The 16,521-nt window shown below is 37.5% G+C and overlaps 1 protein-coding gene across 1 annotated transcript in view; it reads right to left on the minus strand.

Annotated features, from left to right (window-relative positions):
• Window positions 1-16,521, minus strand: part of EXOC5 (exocyst complex component 5) — a 52,155-nt gene that overhangs the window by 30,232 nt on the left and 5,402 nt on the right. Inside the window, exons 2-4 of the mRNA XM_058567006.1 lie at window positions 4,056-4,150; window positions 3,269-3,416; window positions 1,218-1,412 (exon numbers count right to left, since the gene is read on the minus strand). Of these exons, the coding sequence (XP_058422989.1) occupies window positions 1,218-1,412; window positions 3,269-3,416; window positions 4,056-4,150 (438 nt within the window). The remainder of the gene's footprint in view (window positions 1-1,217; window positions 1,413-3,268; window positions 3,417-4,055; window positions 4,151-16,521) is intronic.

The raw sequence follows: 16,521 nt of genomic DNA on the forward strand, positions 1-16,521 counted from the left end.
ATCAGTTCTACTTTATACTACAAATATAATTCCTGAAACTCATTCTTAAAAATACTGTCTTTTCTTTAGAGGAATTATTATCTATACATATGTAACCATTTTTTCCAAGATCTCTGAAAATTATAAATTCTATAGCTATATAGTTCCTACTCACAAAGAATGTGCTGCTTAATTCAAAATGAACTTCAGCAATACTTAGCTTTTAACATTCCACTATCTGAGATATTCCATGGAGTAATCCTGGAATAATTCAGGAAGACTGTATTTAATATACTAGTGGACAATGTTACCATGTGCATATACTATCCATAAGAATGTCTAGTTTTTCATGCATTTTGATTTTTTTTTCCTGAGTGGAAGAAAGTGAGCTAAATAATCTTCTTTCAAAAGATTGTAGGGCAGCCAATACCATGTACCCTTAGACCAGGACTAAGTGACATGTGCTACAAAAAGGATTAACATAAACAATTAATTCAGATTTTTCAATTCTTTTTGGTCCAAACCATGCTTTAATTCTTTACAAGAGATTTTTATTCAAGTAATAAAAACTAGAAGCTCTCCAGGGGCCAGCTCTGTGGTGTAGTGGTTAAGTTCCCGAGCTCCGCTTTGGCAGCCCAGGGTTCACAGGTTTGATCCCAGATGCGGACCTACGCATCGCTCATCAAGCCATGCTGTGGCGGCATCCCATATACAAAATAGAGGAAGATGGGCACAGATGTTAGCACAGAGACAACATTCCTCAAGCAAAAAGAGGAAGATTGGCAACAGGTGTTAGCTCAGGGCCAATCTTCCTCACTTAAAAACAAACAAAAAAAACCCTAGAAGCTCTGAATTCCTTGTACAGAAAGATACTTCAGCTTATTATTGATTTAGGTCAGACCACCCCCTTACTCAATGGAATGTAACTATTAAATTCTGTTGATATTAAAAGTCAATTATGGAAAAGAAATATTTACTAACAAAGTTACCTCAGCATTTCTAAACCACACATAATTTCATAAAGAAAAATGGCAATCCAATTAAAAATTGGAATATAAACACTTCATCAGCAATCTGCAGGCAAGTGTACTAAATTACATTTCAGAACAATAAAATTTTTTAATAAGTCAGCTACTCAGTGATTTGAAGTCTAACTCTGAAAAGTAATAACTGTAGTTCATAATTAGGGCATTGTTATTAATGCTGTCATTTGCTTTTATCCTTCTGATAGTGCTTACCTTTTCAGAATTTGTAAAAACATCAGATTTCAATTCTCCGTCTAGAAATTCATTAAAGTATTTCATCAACTTCTGAGCCTCCACTGCCCGTTGTCTGGGTGTGTTTACCCCCTCCAACTGGTCTCCAAGGTGACAGACCTTGGTTGCTACATAACTGATGTGCTCATCTAGTTCTTGGAAATGTTGGAAGGCAACCTAGGAAAAATGTGCATAAGCATAAAATACAACCAGAGAATTTAGTTTATGAGTTAATTCATATGAAAACTAAATCACCAATCTCATCACTGCTCTCAAAGTTAGGTAACTAAAGATAACAAAGAAGTTATATATGAGACGATCCACAAAAACCAATGCATGCCCATTAGCACTGCATGATCTGAAAACTTTTTAACCAAGTTGCAGACTTTTATACCTTTAACTATTAAAATAATCATATTTTATCAAGAATACATATGTTAATCAACAGAACAGCATGGCCACCTACTAGTCATCCTGTTTAACAAAGTTCCCAGTACCATTTAGTCCTAACTAATGATTCTGAAAACAAAGAACTAAGTACCAAAGGAACCAGTAATCTGAACAACTCGCTTGCTACTATACTAAAATGAGTCAAAAATATGTCAGAAGTAAAAGATACTATTTAAAAATAGAGTATTTAACATTTGTTTTAAATACTTAAAGAGCAATGCTAGTATTACAAATAAGGGAAAATGGTTTTTGCCCAGTCTTGAAAACAGAAAAGACTGTAATAATTATTCTACTGAGGCAAAGGTACATTACTTCCTAGAATATTCTTCCTCCTTTCCCTGGGTATACTGGTTGTCCTGTGGTAGATGAAAATTACGTACAACAAATGCCTTAGAATGGCCAGTAACAAAATTACTGATAATTCAGTATTACACTTTTGTTCTATCCTTAAATTGAGGGGGAAAAAGCTGCAAACATTTACTCAGGACTTCCTCTGTGCTAGACACTCTTCTAAACATATTACATGTATTTACTTATTTAATCCTTATAATAACCCATTTTAAAGATGAAAAAACTGAGGCACAGAGAGGTTAAGTTGCTTGAGATTACACAGCTAATAAGTGGCAGAGCAGACAGGCTCCAGAGCTTGCTAAACTATTAATACTATTATTATTACCCAGGGAAAACGGCATTAGAAGTATTTGGAATCTATCACCTAAACTACTTAAAAACACAGTCTCTATCTTATGTAAATTACTGACTTTATTAAATATTTTCTCACAGCCATCTATGCTTAAGTGAAGGAATCTAAATAAATGAAATTGAGCAGAAATTGGCTTGCTAATCTCTAACGCTAAAGAGAAAACAGCCCCTGGGAGGCAGCAACGCTAAATGATGCTCCTCAAACTACACTTAAAAAGAGCAATCAAGTTCCAGATCAGGTCCAGGCTGTGAAGGAGTTTAGAGGTTCCAGATTAAGTCTAGGGCCTAAGAATGGCTAAGAAGCTTGGTCTACTTACCCCAGGGCCAATCTAGTGACTTGGTTTTACTCTAAAAGAGTTCTACACCTGCTTTTCCCATGGTTACACTGGAATTTTCATTGGGGCACATGCCTCATGACGTCTGTGAAACTTCCCAGACCAGGTATCCTCCAGGGAAAAACCTGACCGAGGCAATAGTTGGTCTGGTATTACTTTGTTTCATGATTAAATGAGAATGCAAATGACTACCTAAATATCCAAGCTAATAATGAGCCCCTAAAATACAGGTCTGCTGAAGGGTCATTCTTGAAAGTTTGCATTGTTAGAAGGGAAGCAAGGACCACACTGTACTGGATACCACCCCATCCAGGGGTGGTCCTTGCTTCCCTTCTTTGCAATCCCAAACCAAGACTCAGTAGCAAGCCAGCATCAAGAGTTCCTGATAACGATTCATTAACATTCTTACCCCACGGGATGGAAGCAGTAGAGAGAAACCTCAACAGCTACTATCATTTGACTAGACTTTCTTAAGAACTTAAAACTGGAAGGAAATAAAGATATTATAGCCTATATAAACTATTCATTGCTTAGCTAAATGTTTACCTGATTGCTTTTCTGGAGCTCTTGTACTTTCTTGGCAAATTCCTTGGCTTCTTTCTGACACTGTTGCTCTAGTTTCTCTACTTTCCTTTGAATCCTTTCATCCATTATCTGGAGTTCTTGAATATGATTTACAAATTCTTCTAGTAATCTAACAGAGGAAAATTAGAATATGTATCAATCTATCCATGATTAATCATTAGGAACTGACCAATTTACTTATAACTGTAAATAAAGTATTAATGAGCATTCCTTGACGTAGGGATGATCATGTTAATTTTCTCTACAGCGTCTTGTTAGGGATTATCTCTGACGTGAATGAAAACCTCACTCAGAATCTCCATTAACCCCCAGAAGAGACAACAATTTTATAGAAACAGTCAAAAAGGTAAATGGAGTATATAAAAATAATATTGTGCATTCCAGGGTACAGTGACTTTCTGTTACCCCGATTCACAAATATACTTAACATATTCAACATGTTTTTATGTTAGCAGTATAACCAACCTTTTCTAATTTATTACTAATTTCTCCAATTATGGAGAAAATACTAAATTCTTATAATGCAATAAAATTCCTTCCCTCATACCCGTGAAAGTCCTCCTCTAAAATAAAACAAATGTAAAAGGAAAAAAATGAATCCCAAATTTCTAATGCTTGTGTCTTTTACTGGCCAATTGTTAACTAAAATCCCGTTATATGAATGTTGAAAGGAATTCCAACAGTCACCTCTATTCCAAACACAAATTTGTACTAGATTGTGTCTTTGAAGAAAACATTTTTACTTCACCTTTTAGGATCAAAAGCTTCAGGTCCCCCTCTAGAGCCTCCTCCTGGGGTTCTCCACACAAGACGTTCAATATACTCATCTGCCACAAAAGGCTCCTAGTTTACAAAATAAACATTCTTTAAAAAAGTTTCTTAGAAGAAAACTTAATACTACTTAAAAATTGAAACAGGTTCTAATATGGGAGAACTAAAATGAAATTAAATTATTAATTATTTAACTACAACTACAGTCATATGCCGCTTAACAACAGGGATACATTCTGAGAAATGCATCATTAGTTGATTTCATTATTGTGTGAACATCATAAAGTTTGAAGGGGAACAAAATTTGCCACCCAAAAATATGACTCTTTAACACAAGGATTATTTTAGGCTCATTATTTTTAAGAAACAAAAGACTCAGATGATTTTTCTTGTTACCTACCCCTTACCTGCCTAAAAGAATTCAGATTAAAAAATCTGTCTCAGGGGCCGGCCCCGTGGCTTGGTGGTTAAGTGCGCGCGCTCCGATGCTGGTGGCCCGGGTTCGGATCCCGGGCGCGCACCGAGGCACCACTTCTCCGTCCATCCTGAGGCCGCGTCCCACATACAGCAACTAGAAGGATGTGCAGCTATGACATACAACTATCTACTGGGGCTTTGGGGGGAAAAAATAAATAAATAAAATCTTTAAAAAAAAAAAAAAATCTGTCTCAGGAAGCAAGCTATCACCTTAGCATAACATAAACTAGGTGGTAGACAGGGAGGAACCTAGAAAAGTCTGTTGGGTTCCCTTCTGTGTTCTTCTGTTTCTATGTGGCCAAACACTTGTTTTCCAAATGTTTGCTCCTTTTCACCTACCTGTGAATTGCCTGCCTTCCCTTTGAAGTCCCGGACTCTCCCCACTCCCAACATCTTTTGTCTTTAGCTGAGGATGGTATTTTTTTTTAATTTTATTTATTTATTTTTTTTCCCCCAAAGCCCCAGTAGATAGCTGTACGTCATAGTTGCATATCCTTCTAGTTGGTGTATGTGGGACGCGGCCTCAGCATGGCCAGAGAAGCGGTGCGTCGGTGCGCATCCGGAATCCGAACCCGGGCCGCCAGCAGCGGAGCGCGCGCACTTAACCACTAAGCCACGGGGCCAGCCCCTGAGGATGGTATTTAAGGTGAGGGCTTCAGCCATTCTGGTGAGTTAGTTTTCCTGGGTTTCTCCAATGTATACATATATTAAACTTTTGTTTGTTTTTCTCCTGTTAATCTGTCTCAAGTCAATTTAATTCTTGGACCAGCCAGAAGAGCCTAGAAGGGTAGATGAAAACTTCTTCCTCCCCTATAGTACTTTACACAAACCTAGATGGTATAGCCTACTACACACCTAGGCTATATGGTATTAATCTTAAGGGACCACTGTCATACATGTGGTCTGTCCTTGACCAAAACATCATTATGTGGCACATGACTCTACATTATTAAAATGTACAAGGTTTTTCCAACTTAAAACATGTTCAATTAACAAATTACTTAATCAAAATTAGGACATTAAAATATTAGAACAGTATTATGACCAGTTAGAACACTCCAATGGAAAAATGAACAAAAAACACAAAACAGTTTACAGAAGAAGTACAAATGGCCAAAAAACACAAGATACACGTGGCCTTGCTAATAATGAAACAAGGCCAAATTACCACTTTTTTTTTTTTTCACCTCAAACTGACAAGGTTTTTGTTTAATTAAAATATGCAACACAGGAGAGAGTAAGCCTAAATTTGCACTCTCATTATTGTTAGAAATATTAAGAGGTACAGTATTTTTGGAGGACAATAGGTAATAATTTGGTAACATCAACAGTATTACAAATGCTCGTACCCCTTAACCCAGTAATTCTACTTTTAAAATTCTAAGGAAAAAGCAGATATGAACACAAAAATGTTTGCAGAATGTTCACTGAGTATTATGTATAATATTAAAAAATTATTTACATAAATATTCAACAAAATCATTACTGAAAAATTACGGTAAACATATAGGATGAAAAACTATGTTCCTATTAAAATAATGTTGTAAAAAAATTTAATGAAATGAGAAAAAACGCTCACATATAATATCTGATAGAAAAAGCAGGATACGAAAGTTTCTAAATTTTCTCATAAAAAAAGCACCAACTATTAAAAAAAAAGAATATTAGAGTAGAAGGACCAATCAAGAAGATAAACATTCAGGCACTGGCCCAGTGGCATAGTGGTTAAGTTCGCACACTCTGCTTTGGCAGCCGGGGGCTAACGGGTTCGGATTCTGGACATGGACCTACACACCGCTCATCAAGCCATGCTGTGGTGGTGTCCCATATACAAAGTAGAGGAACATCGGTACAGATGTTAGCTCAGGGACAATCTTCCTCAAGTAAAAAGAGGAAGACTGGCAACAGATGTTAGCTCAGGGCCAATCTTCCTCATCAGAAAAAAGAAAAGGAAACATTCAGCTGTTCACTGTCAGCTGGTAATGCATTTTTTAGACTAATATACACTAATATACATATTTACATATTGTCCATACTACCCTCCTTCATGCAGATGGATATCATATATTGCCTCCCACTCAGTATGTAACTTAAACTGGTAGCATTTGCTGGTAATTCCAGTTTGAATTCTTACATCTGTAAAATTTTCCATTTGTTAATCATACTTCAAAAACATATTTTCATTAATAAACATTCACTGAACAATAAAATTTCCAGTGCCAAGCACTCTGTTAGGCTTCTGAATAAAAAGATGTATAGAACACAAACTACATCCTCAAGAAACTCATAGCTTACTTAATAGGTAAAAAAAATATAAATAAAGAATGCAATAGTATGTGATAAGTAAAATTAAAAATGTGTGCACAAACTTCAGGATTAACATTGCTGAGTGAGTTGTTAACTCAGCAGGCAGTTGGGCAATGGAAATGGGATATTCATTAATTCAGCAAATGTTTACTGAGCAACTACTATGTGCTGGGCACTGTGGTAGGCACTAAGAATACAGATATGAATTTAACAGACAGTGTCCCTGCAAGGCCTCACAGGCAAGGATGCCAACATTAAACGAGTAATTACAGAAATAACTAATTACAACTGTAATAAATGTGAGGGAAAGAAAAGTCCTGGATACTCTAAGAGTAGATAACAGGAACAAGGATGATGGGAAGAAGGTGAGGGATGGAAGAAGATGGGCAAGAAGTGGGTGCTGCAACAGGCAAACTTTCTGAGAACATAACACTTAAGCTGAGACCAGGAGAAGAAAAATCAGCCAAACAAAAATGGAACAGATGTTTTCCAGACCACTAGAGAAAGAGAAGCAAGAACTTAACCCATTAGAAGAACTGAGAAGCATGGACTAGATCACAGGGACCATGTATGGAAGGATCCAGAGAGAGGTGACAATTAAGTCTAATAAATGATAACCTTGTCCTTTGAATCATTACTATCATCATATTGGAACTTGAGAGAATGGTTCACCAGTGTGATGTGAAGAGGACAAATGAGAGGATGAATTTCAGTTAGAATAAGAAAAACCATCAGAAGAAGAATAGGAATACCAAAAAGAATAACAGCTCACATAAACACTTCACATGCATTATCTCATTTACTACTTTCAATAAGACCTATAAGAGAGCTCCTATTTTATCCCCACTTTATGATGAGGAAACTGAGATTTAGAGAGGTTAATTACTTGCCTAAGATAACACAAGTTGTATATGGCAGAGTTGACATTTAAATCATTCTGTTCTACTATTACTGTGTAAAACTGAATGGCAACTTTGGAAACTACAAGTAGCTCCTTGCGCCTAAAGTTAGATGGTGAGGATAAGAGGTGAAGCTAAAAAGGTGAAAATTGCCACGTGAAGGCACATGCTCATCATTTATTTTGTCTTTTAAAATTTCTACTTATATTTATAAACATTTCAATCATTTCACACATCCATAATGCAAACCAATAATTTTACCAGATAATTGATAAACTGTCACACGCCTATCTGTACATAAAATCCATTATCAACTTTCAAACTGGTACATATTTTATAAGAAAACATCAAGCAGAAAGAACACAAAACAACATTAAGTAGGTATTAAAAATTTTTTAAAGACTTTTTACCTTTTACTATAAAAGGCTCTTTCATAGTGGTCAAATAACTGAAAAATAGCAGTCATATTAATCCAGTTTCTCTCATAAGATTTCCATTATAGGAAAGCCAGCTGATGTGATCAAGGCATAAAAAGTAAATAAGATTGCTAGTTACTTTAAAAAAATTCAGTTTATCTATGTGCTGACATGTTTGAGAACTAAATCCTAAGGAAGAATTAGCTATTCTGCAAAGTAAAACTTTTGGCCCTCTATCATCATTTAGATAATCATACCTCACTTCTGTTTAAACAAAAGAGTTGATGCACGTCTAACAATTCTTAATTTACATAAATAAATTGAAAAACATTGACTCAAGATAAAGGAATTTATGTTTAGAGCTACTTAGAACTTTAGAAACTGAGCTACTCAGAAACTTTAGAAAATCTGACAAGCACATGAAATACTCCTAAATAATGATGAGGTGGTGATGACAGCTAATTTTTTTTTAAGTTTTTACTATGTGCCAGATATACGCCTAGCACTTTACACACTTTTATCTCACTTAATACTTACTATGAGGTAGGTTCTACTAGTATTGATTCATTTTATACCTGTGAAATTATGTGATACAAAAAGGTTATTTAATCCAAGATCACATAGACTTATCTGATTTCAAAGGTCCAAGTCTTCAATTCTGGTAAAATGAAGAGCTTTTCCTTTAAAAGATGCTAAATCAATTTAGGAAGTAGTCAGCTCTTCCAAAAGTCCACAACACTTCCATTAAATAACTTTATATATTAATCATGGTTCTTTTCCCTGCAATTTTTTTGTGCATACATACTTGTATAAATATTTAATAATTTTAGTTTTTATGTGTTATTAATTTCATTTATTACCTATTGAGTAATTGTGGTTTTCAATTAAACATGTTACACTGTTCATTAATTTCAATATACTAGCTTTATTAAATGATATATGCCCAAAACTTTACAAATCAATAAATATAACTGACATGGTGAAAAATAAGCATGCATTTTTCCATATGAAATATTTTCAATTTTCTCAAAATACAGTATTACTTCATTCAACAAATATTGAGAGCCTACTACATGCTAGTGACTATTCCAAATACCCAAGAAACAGCAGTAAACAAGGAAGGAGAAAAATCTCTGCTCCTATGGATCTCAGGGAGGAGAGTGACAGACAAACAAATGAGCAGATATATGATAAAGCAATAAAAAATAAGAAGAAAACTGAAGAGGATCCAGAACGATGGATAGGAGTGGGACGATTTTGGTAGAAGTGATCAAGCAAGGCCTGTCTAACAAAATAAATTTTGAGCAAAGACCTGAATGCAGCTCCAGAATAAGCCATCTGGGGAAGGAATGCTCCAAGTACAGGGAGCAAACTTAGTACGCAAGCAATGACAGAAGGCCAGTGACTAAGGCAGAGTCAGTGAAGAGAAGAAGAGTTGCAGATGAGGTCAAGAGAGGGAGTGAGAGTCCAGAGCTTGTACCAAGATCTTGTAGGATGTACTATGATATATTCCCTATGATTGATTAAGAAAACACCAGGTTCCCAGGAGGAAGGACTCTGCAATATGCTGGCAAATATATGCAGGAATGATTCTACTATTCCTTCCCCCCAAAAGAGCTCCAACAATTTACTTGAGTAACTGTACGCTAGGAAAAGGGGAATACTCAAACTATTTTGAGGTCTGTTATACACAGGGTCCTAGCTGACAGTGACACTTGATTAACTCAAAGCATCATGGACTAAAGAGTGAAGACATATGAGAGCCAAGTAATATACAGATTCCTAGCCAAGGTCCAGCTCACTATCGCTCCAATGGGTCCATCAGCCCAACAAGTGACCATTTCCCCAGTCTGCAAATGTATTACCAGGGACAGACACACTTGATGGTTGATGCAACTCCCACATTGGGTCCTTGGTAGATAGAGTAAGAGCTATTATAGTAGGGGAAGTCCAAGTAGAAGTCTCTGAAATTGCCCCTCTCTACTTGAGGTAGTAAATCAAGTGGAATGAATGGCAAAAGAATTAGTGTCACTCTTAAAGCTCTAAAGCAAGGATCAGCAAATTTTTTCTTAAAGGACCAGATAGTAAATATTTTAGGCTTGCAGGCCATACAGTCTTTGGTACCATCATTCAGCTCTGCCTTTGTAGTATAAATGTAGCCATAGACGATACTAAACAAATGGGCATGGCTGTGTATCAATAACACTTTAAAAATAGACATCTATCCCGTGGGCTGGAAGTTTGCTGACGCCTGGTGTAAAAGATGCAGGGGCAATGTTACCCATCATTTTCTCATTTAATTCATCAGTCTGGGTTTTGCAGAAACCAGACAAATCTTGGAGGATAACTACTTCAAAATCAACCAAAAAGTAGCCCCAGTTACATCTGTCATGCCAGACGTTGTATCTCCCAGCCTCATGGTATATGGCCAATGATTTGGCGGATACGTTCTTTTCTATCCCCATCAGTGAAGAGGATCAGACAGTTCACAGTCACATAGAACTGACAATGGTATACATTTACAGTTTTGCTTCAAAGCTGTGTGAACTCGCTTAGCCTCTATTATAACATGATCTGTACCATATGGACATCCTGAAGAACATCTTATTGATCCATCATAATAATTGACATCATGCTAATTGGGCCAAATGAGCAAGAAGTGGCAAGTACATTGGAGGGGCATTGGTAAGACACATGTGTTCCAGAGACTGGGACATATACTATACAAAGATTCAAGAGCACACTGAATCAGTAAAAATTTTAAGGTGGTCAGGGGCATGCTGAGACATCTCATCCAAAGTAAAGGACAAATTATTGTACCTTGTACCTACCACTACAAGAAAGGACACACAACACCTGGAAGGCCTTTTCAGGTTCTGGAGGCAGCATATTCCATACCCGCTCTGGCACATATATCAGGTGACACAAAAGCAGGAAAAGGCTCTGCAGAAGTGAGGGCCATACAATCAACCCTGCTGTCTGGGCCACACAACCTAGAAGACCCCATGGTATTAAAGTAATCAGTGTTTACCAAAGTATCAAAGGTATCAGTGTTGGGAAACAATGTCACGTGGAGTTATGGCAAGCCTCAGCGTGATAATCACAACACAGATCCCTGGATTGTGAAGCAAGATCATGCCATCTGCAGCAGAGAATTATATACCTTTTGTAAAACAACTCCTGGTGTGCTACTGGATCCTGGTAGAGATGGCAGACCTGATCACAGGACACGAGGTGACCATGCATCCAGAACTATACAACACAAGCTAGGTTCTAAAAGACTCACCAAGTCCTTATGTCAAGTGAACCCAGAAACTAACCATCATAAGATGGAAGTGGTAAACCCAGGATCAAACATGAACAGGACCAGAAAGTAAACTGCATAAGTGGATAGCCCAAATTCCTATGTCTTCTACCACTATTGAACTAGCACCCCTCCCTCAACTCACAGGTATGGTCTTATAAGGGATCTCCTACAATCAGCTGATGAAGAAGGAAAAAGCCTGAGCTTGGTTCATAGAGTTGGCTAGGCACACGAGTGCCAAGTGAAAATGAACAGCAGCTGCAATTACAACCTCACTCACAGGTGGCCTTGAAATTCAATGGCAAGAAAAAAATCCTCCCAATAGGCAAAGCTTCAGGAAATACACCTGGTCATCCTCTTGGGTGAAGAGAGAATTGACCTGATGTTAGAATATATATGGACTCACACACAATAGCAAAGGGTCTGGCTATCAGAGGAGAAAGACTAGAAGACCAAGGACAGGGAAGTCTGGGGTAGAGGCATGTGGATGGATACATGAGAGTGAGCATGAAGTGTGAAGATCTTTGTATCACACATTAACACCCACCAGAGGACACCCACCCTGGAAGAAGAATTAAACAACCAAGTAGACAAAATGACTGTGCCAGCTGACATCAGCCAGCCTCTTCCCAGCATTTGCACACTGGGCACATGAACAGAGTGAATACAGTACAGAGACAACACGGCCCCAACAGCATGAGGCCCTATTTACCAAGGCTGATCCAGCTACTGTCAAAGCCTAATATCTAGCCTAACAGTGACAGAGACCAACTATAAGTCCCTAAAACAGCCCCATCCTTCAAGTAGACCAATCAGCCATGTGGTGGCAAGTTGACTACACGGGGCTCTTTCCATTCTGGAAGAGTAATTAATTTTGACAGGAATAGAAACATTCTAAGTTGGGTTTACCTCTCTTCAGAGAGAGTATTTGATCCCCTGGCATGGGATCCTACATTTCACATCAGACTAAGAGACCTATTTTACAGCAAAGGAGAGGACCGTGGGATCCACTGGTCATATCACAAACACCACCAACCAGAAGCTGCCAGTCTAACAGAGCACTGGAACAGCCAGCTGAAGGCAAAGCTGAAGCACCAGCTCAGAAACAATAGTCTATAAAGATGGAACACTGTACTCCAAGATGCAGTAAATATTCTGAATTAAAAACCTTTATATGATGCTCTGCCCCCAACAGGAAAAACACATGAGTCTGGGAACAGGGAATAAAAACAGAAGGGGCCTTGCTTATCATGACTCCCAATTTACGCTTGCTCTTCCTGCAATTCTTGGGTCTGCAGGGTTACAGGTCTTGATCTCCAAAGGAAGAACACTTTTGCCTGAGAACATAATAAGAGTCCCATTAAACTATAACTACCGGTGCTGCCTGGGTACTTTGGCTTATAACTAGGGAATAAAAGGCAAGAAGAGGAGTGACTCTCTTCGGCAGGAGCAACTGACTCTGATCATGAGGAGGAGGCAGGACTGCTATTATACAATGGGTGCAGGGAACAATGTTTGACACATAGATCTCCTCACGGGGATCTCTTGATACTCCTTTGACCAATTCTGAAAGTACATGGACAAGTGCAGCAACCGTGGCCTAAGAAGGGTATGGTAACCAGTTAAGCCACCAAGAGTAGCAAAGGTACTAGCTGAAGGTAAAGGGGAGCCAGAATGGGAGAGTAGAAGAGGGAAAGGACGAGTATAAGCTGCAACCTCAGATCTGCTGTAACAGTCAGGGCCTTACGTAGTTCAGCTCCCTAAACTACTTCTATTTCTTCTCCAGGATAAGAACCCCAAGTGGAATGCTTGTAGGAGCTGCTCCCCAAACGTATATGAAGACTTAGTAGCACAGGGGCAGTCTGTGGTGGACACAGTGATGTGTCATCCAGATATCCCTTCAAGAAGGGACTTGCTCTAGCTGCTAGCAGACAGCCTTCACCTGGCAGTATTTTCAAGGATCCCCTCAGCTGCAGAGAGCCACTGCAGTCAGCGTCATACCTTTCCCAGTGCGGTCTATCTCCTATGACTGACTAAGATAGGGATATAAAGGCCTGATCATTCTGGTTCAAAGCAGAACAACTCTGACAGGTCATTTTAGTTCCAGAAGTCCCCAGAGGGGCCATCAACACTGTCACTGTGCCAGCATTATAAAGCTCTACTACTCCATAGGCCCTTGCTTCCTTACCCTGCCCCTTCACAGATATTCATCCCAAGGGTACTCCTAATAAATATTCTGAACACTAAACTCTGTCTCAAAGTCTGTTTCTCAGAGAACTCAACCTGAAATGTTGTAGTAGTCCACTCAAGAGATGATATTGGCTGAGATGAAAGTGGCAGCAGAGGGGGTGCTGAGAAATGTCAGGTTCATGACATTTTAAAGGTCAGGTTCGTGACATTTGTACCCATACAAATTGCTGATGGATTGGATGTGGAGAGAAATTTTAAAAGAGAATCATGATTACTCAGAGAGGTTTGCAGCCTGAACAATTGTGTAAATGGTGAGTGGTGCCATGTACTGAGACTGAGAAGACAGACAGAAGAGGGAGTGGGGAAACAACAGTTCTGCACATGATCTGTTCTTAGATGCCTATCAGATATACAAGCGAAAATGTAGAGCACATAGTCAGAAAAATAAGTTTGTATTAAAGGGAAGAAATTGGAGCTAGACATAATTTTAGAGTGATTTAAAACCTCAGAACTGGATGAGATCATCTAGGAAGGAGAAGAATACGCCAACATTTGGAGATGAAGGAGGAAAAGGATCCGGCAAAAGAGACAAAGCAGGAGAGACCAGCGACGGAGAAAGAAAAACTAGGAGAGAACCACGTCCTGGAAGCAAAGTGCGGGTTTCATCCTCAGAGGCAATCAAATTTTTACAAAAGTTTAAGATGAATCAACTACCAAACTCAATGGAATGGAAGTTCCAAAAAAGCAAAAAATAAAAAGAAAACTTTCTGCTTATAAAACCAAATCCCAATAACTTGCTGTCTAATACTTAACCTTGCTGCAAAGGCATTTACAATGAGAAAAAGATAGCCAAATTAACAAATTCTAAGACCTCCAAATGACCAAGTGCCCCCAAGAGGATTCTCAAAGATACTTATAAACAATTCCCCAAAAAATCTTTTAGAATTTCATGAACCTAACAAAAGTATATCTTTACCTTCTGTTTTACTATAGTAATTAAAAGCAAAAATTGCCAAAACAAAAACAAAAATCTAACAAGTATGTACTATCTATAGACTAAGATACTATCATATTAAATTCAACTTTACATAATTGATTACCGTGTTGCTCTGTTAAACTGATTTCATATTCTCTACAAATGCCACCAACTGTAAGAAAAACGTGGGGTTTGTGGTCTTCTTTATTAAAAATTAAACATCAAGCCCTTGGACAGAAACATAAATCCCTAATTTAACATTGTTTCTTTGAGAAAATCAAACTAAACTTTTATATTTTCTTATAGCATCTTTCCCCAAAATAGATCCAATACAATGTGTTACAATCACCCACAAACTCAAAGAAACTATAATATTTTCCCATAGCCTAGGTAAAAGGCTCAGAGGACTTCAGAGAAAAGTATTTCTGTGTCCTGTTAAACCAACTAATCCATGGGTTCACGTACTACCTATAAGGTGTTTTTCTTATATTTATTGGGCATACTAATCTTTAAAACATTGCTTCCGTGTAATCAGAAACTTCCCTATGCAATTCTAAAACTACCAAGTTCACATTCTTATGTCTATCCTTTAAGGTTCTTATCTTACACAACCTACCTAAATTTCTTTGCACCCCAAAATGGACAGCCATATTATCATCAGTCCATTCTAGTCTTCTCTTCAAATCCATGCTACTTCTGCTTCCTCACCTATGACCAGGTAACTCATCCCACAAGGATACTCTTTCTCCTCCAACAATTCAAACACCTTTATAAATTACTCAAAGCCCAGCTCAGTGAAGAGTTCCTCCCATACATGATCTCCACTAATTTCTTCACTCTTAAACCTCTATAAGGTTTAAAAATTCAAATCCCAACACAGAACAATATATTACTGTCATTTTGTCATTTATCGTTTTATAATAACTTTTGTAAATTTCACTCTTCTCCACACTTAAATTGAAAGCAAGGGCAGGATCTGTCATATACTTCTCTTGCTTTCCAGCTGTGGTCAACAGAATAAGGTTGAGCACACCACAGATGCACAATAAATCAAAATACTTGCTAGGTGGAGCCACGGCCAAATCCCCTGCAAAAGATCTTGAAAATCAAGCCTTGATCCATATAGCCAAAACCAAAAAGGCAGATTACCATCCCACACCTCAGAAATAAAGAACAGGCATTCTATGGTGCCATAAATCCAAGATCCTAATAGAAACCAAATATGAGCCTTATGCAATTCTGGCACTGGAACTAAATGAATTTTACTACATTTGGCCTCTCCTTTTTAACCCCATTTGATTTGGTTTTCATGAGACTCGATGTGTTTCATGGTGGATTAATAAATGAATTACATTTATTGAGTACTGATGTTTTTGAAAAGCACCACAAAATGTTTCATTTTGTCTCAGGCTAGCAAAATAGGATTCATTCTACCTATGGAAAGGTAGAAAGATAAAGGACATTAAGACACTTAAACACAACTAATGCAAATTTTGAAAAAGTATGTTTGAAAACTACCTGCAACACTATGAGATGAACAATTTTACTTTTTTAAATTAAAGTCAATTTTAACATTCAGTCTTGAAGGGGACACCAGCTCTTTAAACTATGATAAAATTAGCCAATTAATCATATTAGCAAAATTGTTTTGAAGACTATTAAATGTGGTACTTTAAAATTTTATAAAATATTTTAGATTCTCTTAAACAAAATCTCTCTCCAGGACAGACTATATCTCACTTCTGACAATAAAGTAATATCTGATTTCCATGCCCAAAAGAGAAAGGTAACAGAACGTTACAGTATTTTTTATACCAGTCTCAGCAAAATCATAGAATTAGATTTAAAATTTTTTAAACTAGAATGGTCTTTAA

The sequence above is a fragment of the Diceros bicornis genome, chromosome 24, assembly GCF_020826845.1.
Source record: "Diceros bicornis minor isolate mBicDic1 chromosome 24, mDicBic1.mat.cur, whole genome shotgun sequence".
NCBI classification, from domain to species: domain Eukaryota; kingdom Metazoa; phylum Chordata; class Mammalia; order Perissodactyla; family Rhinocerotidae; genus Diceros; species Diceros bicornis.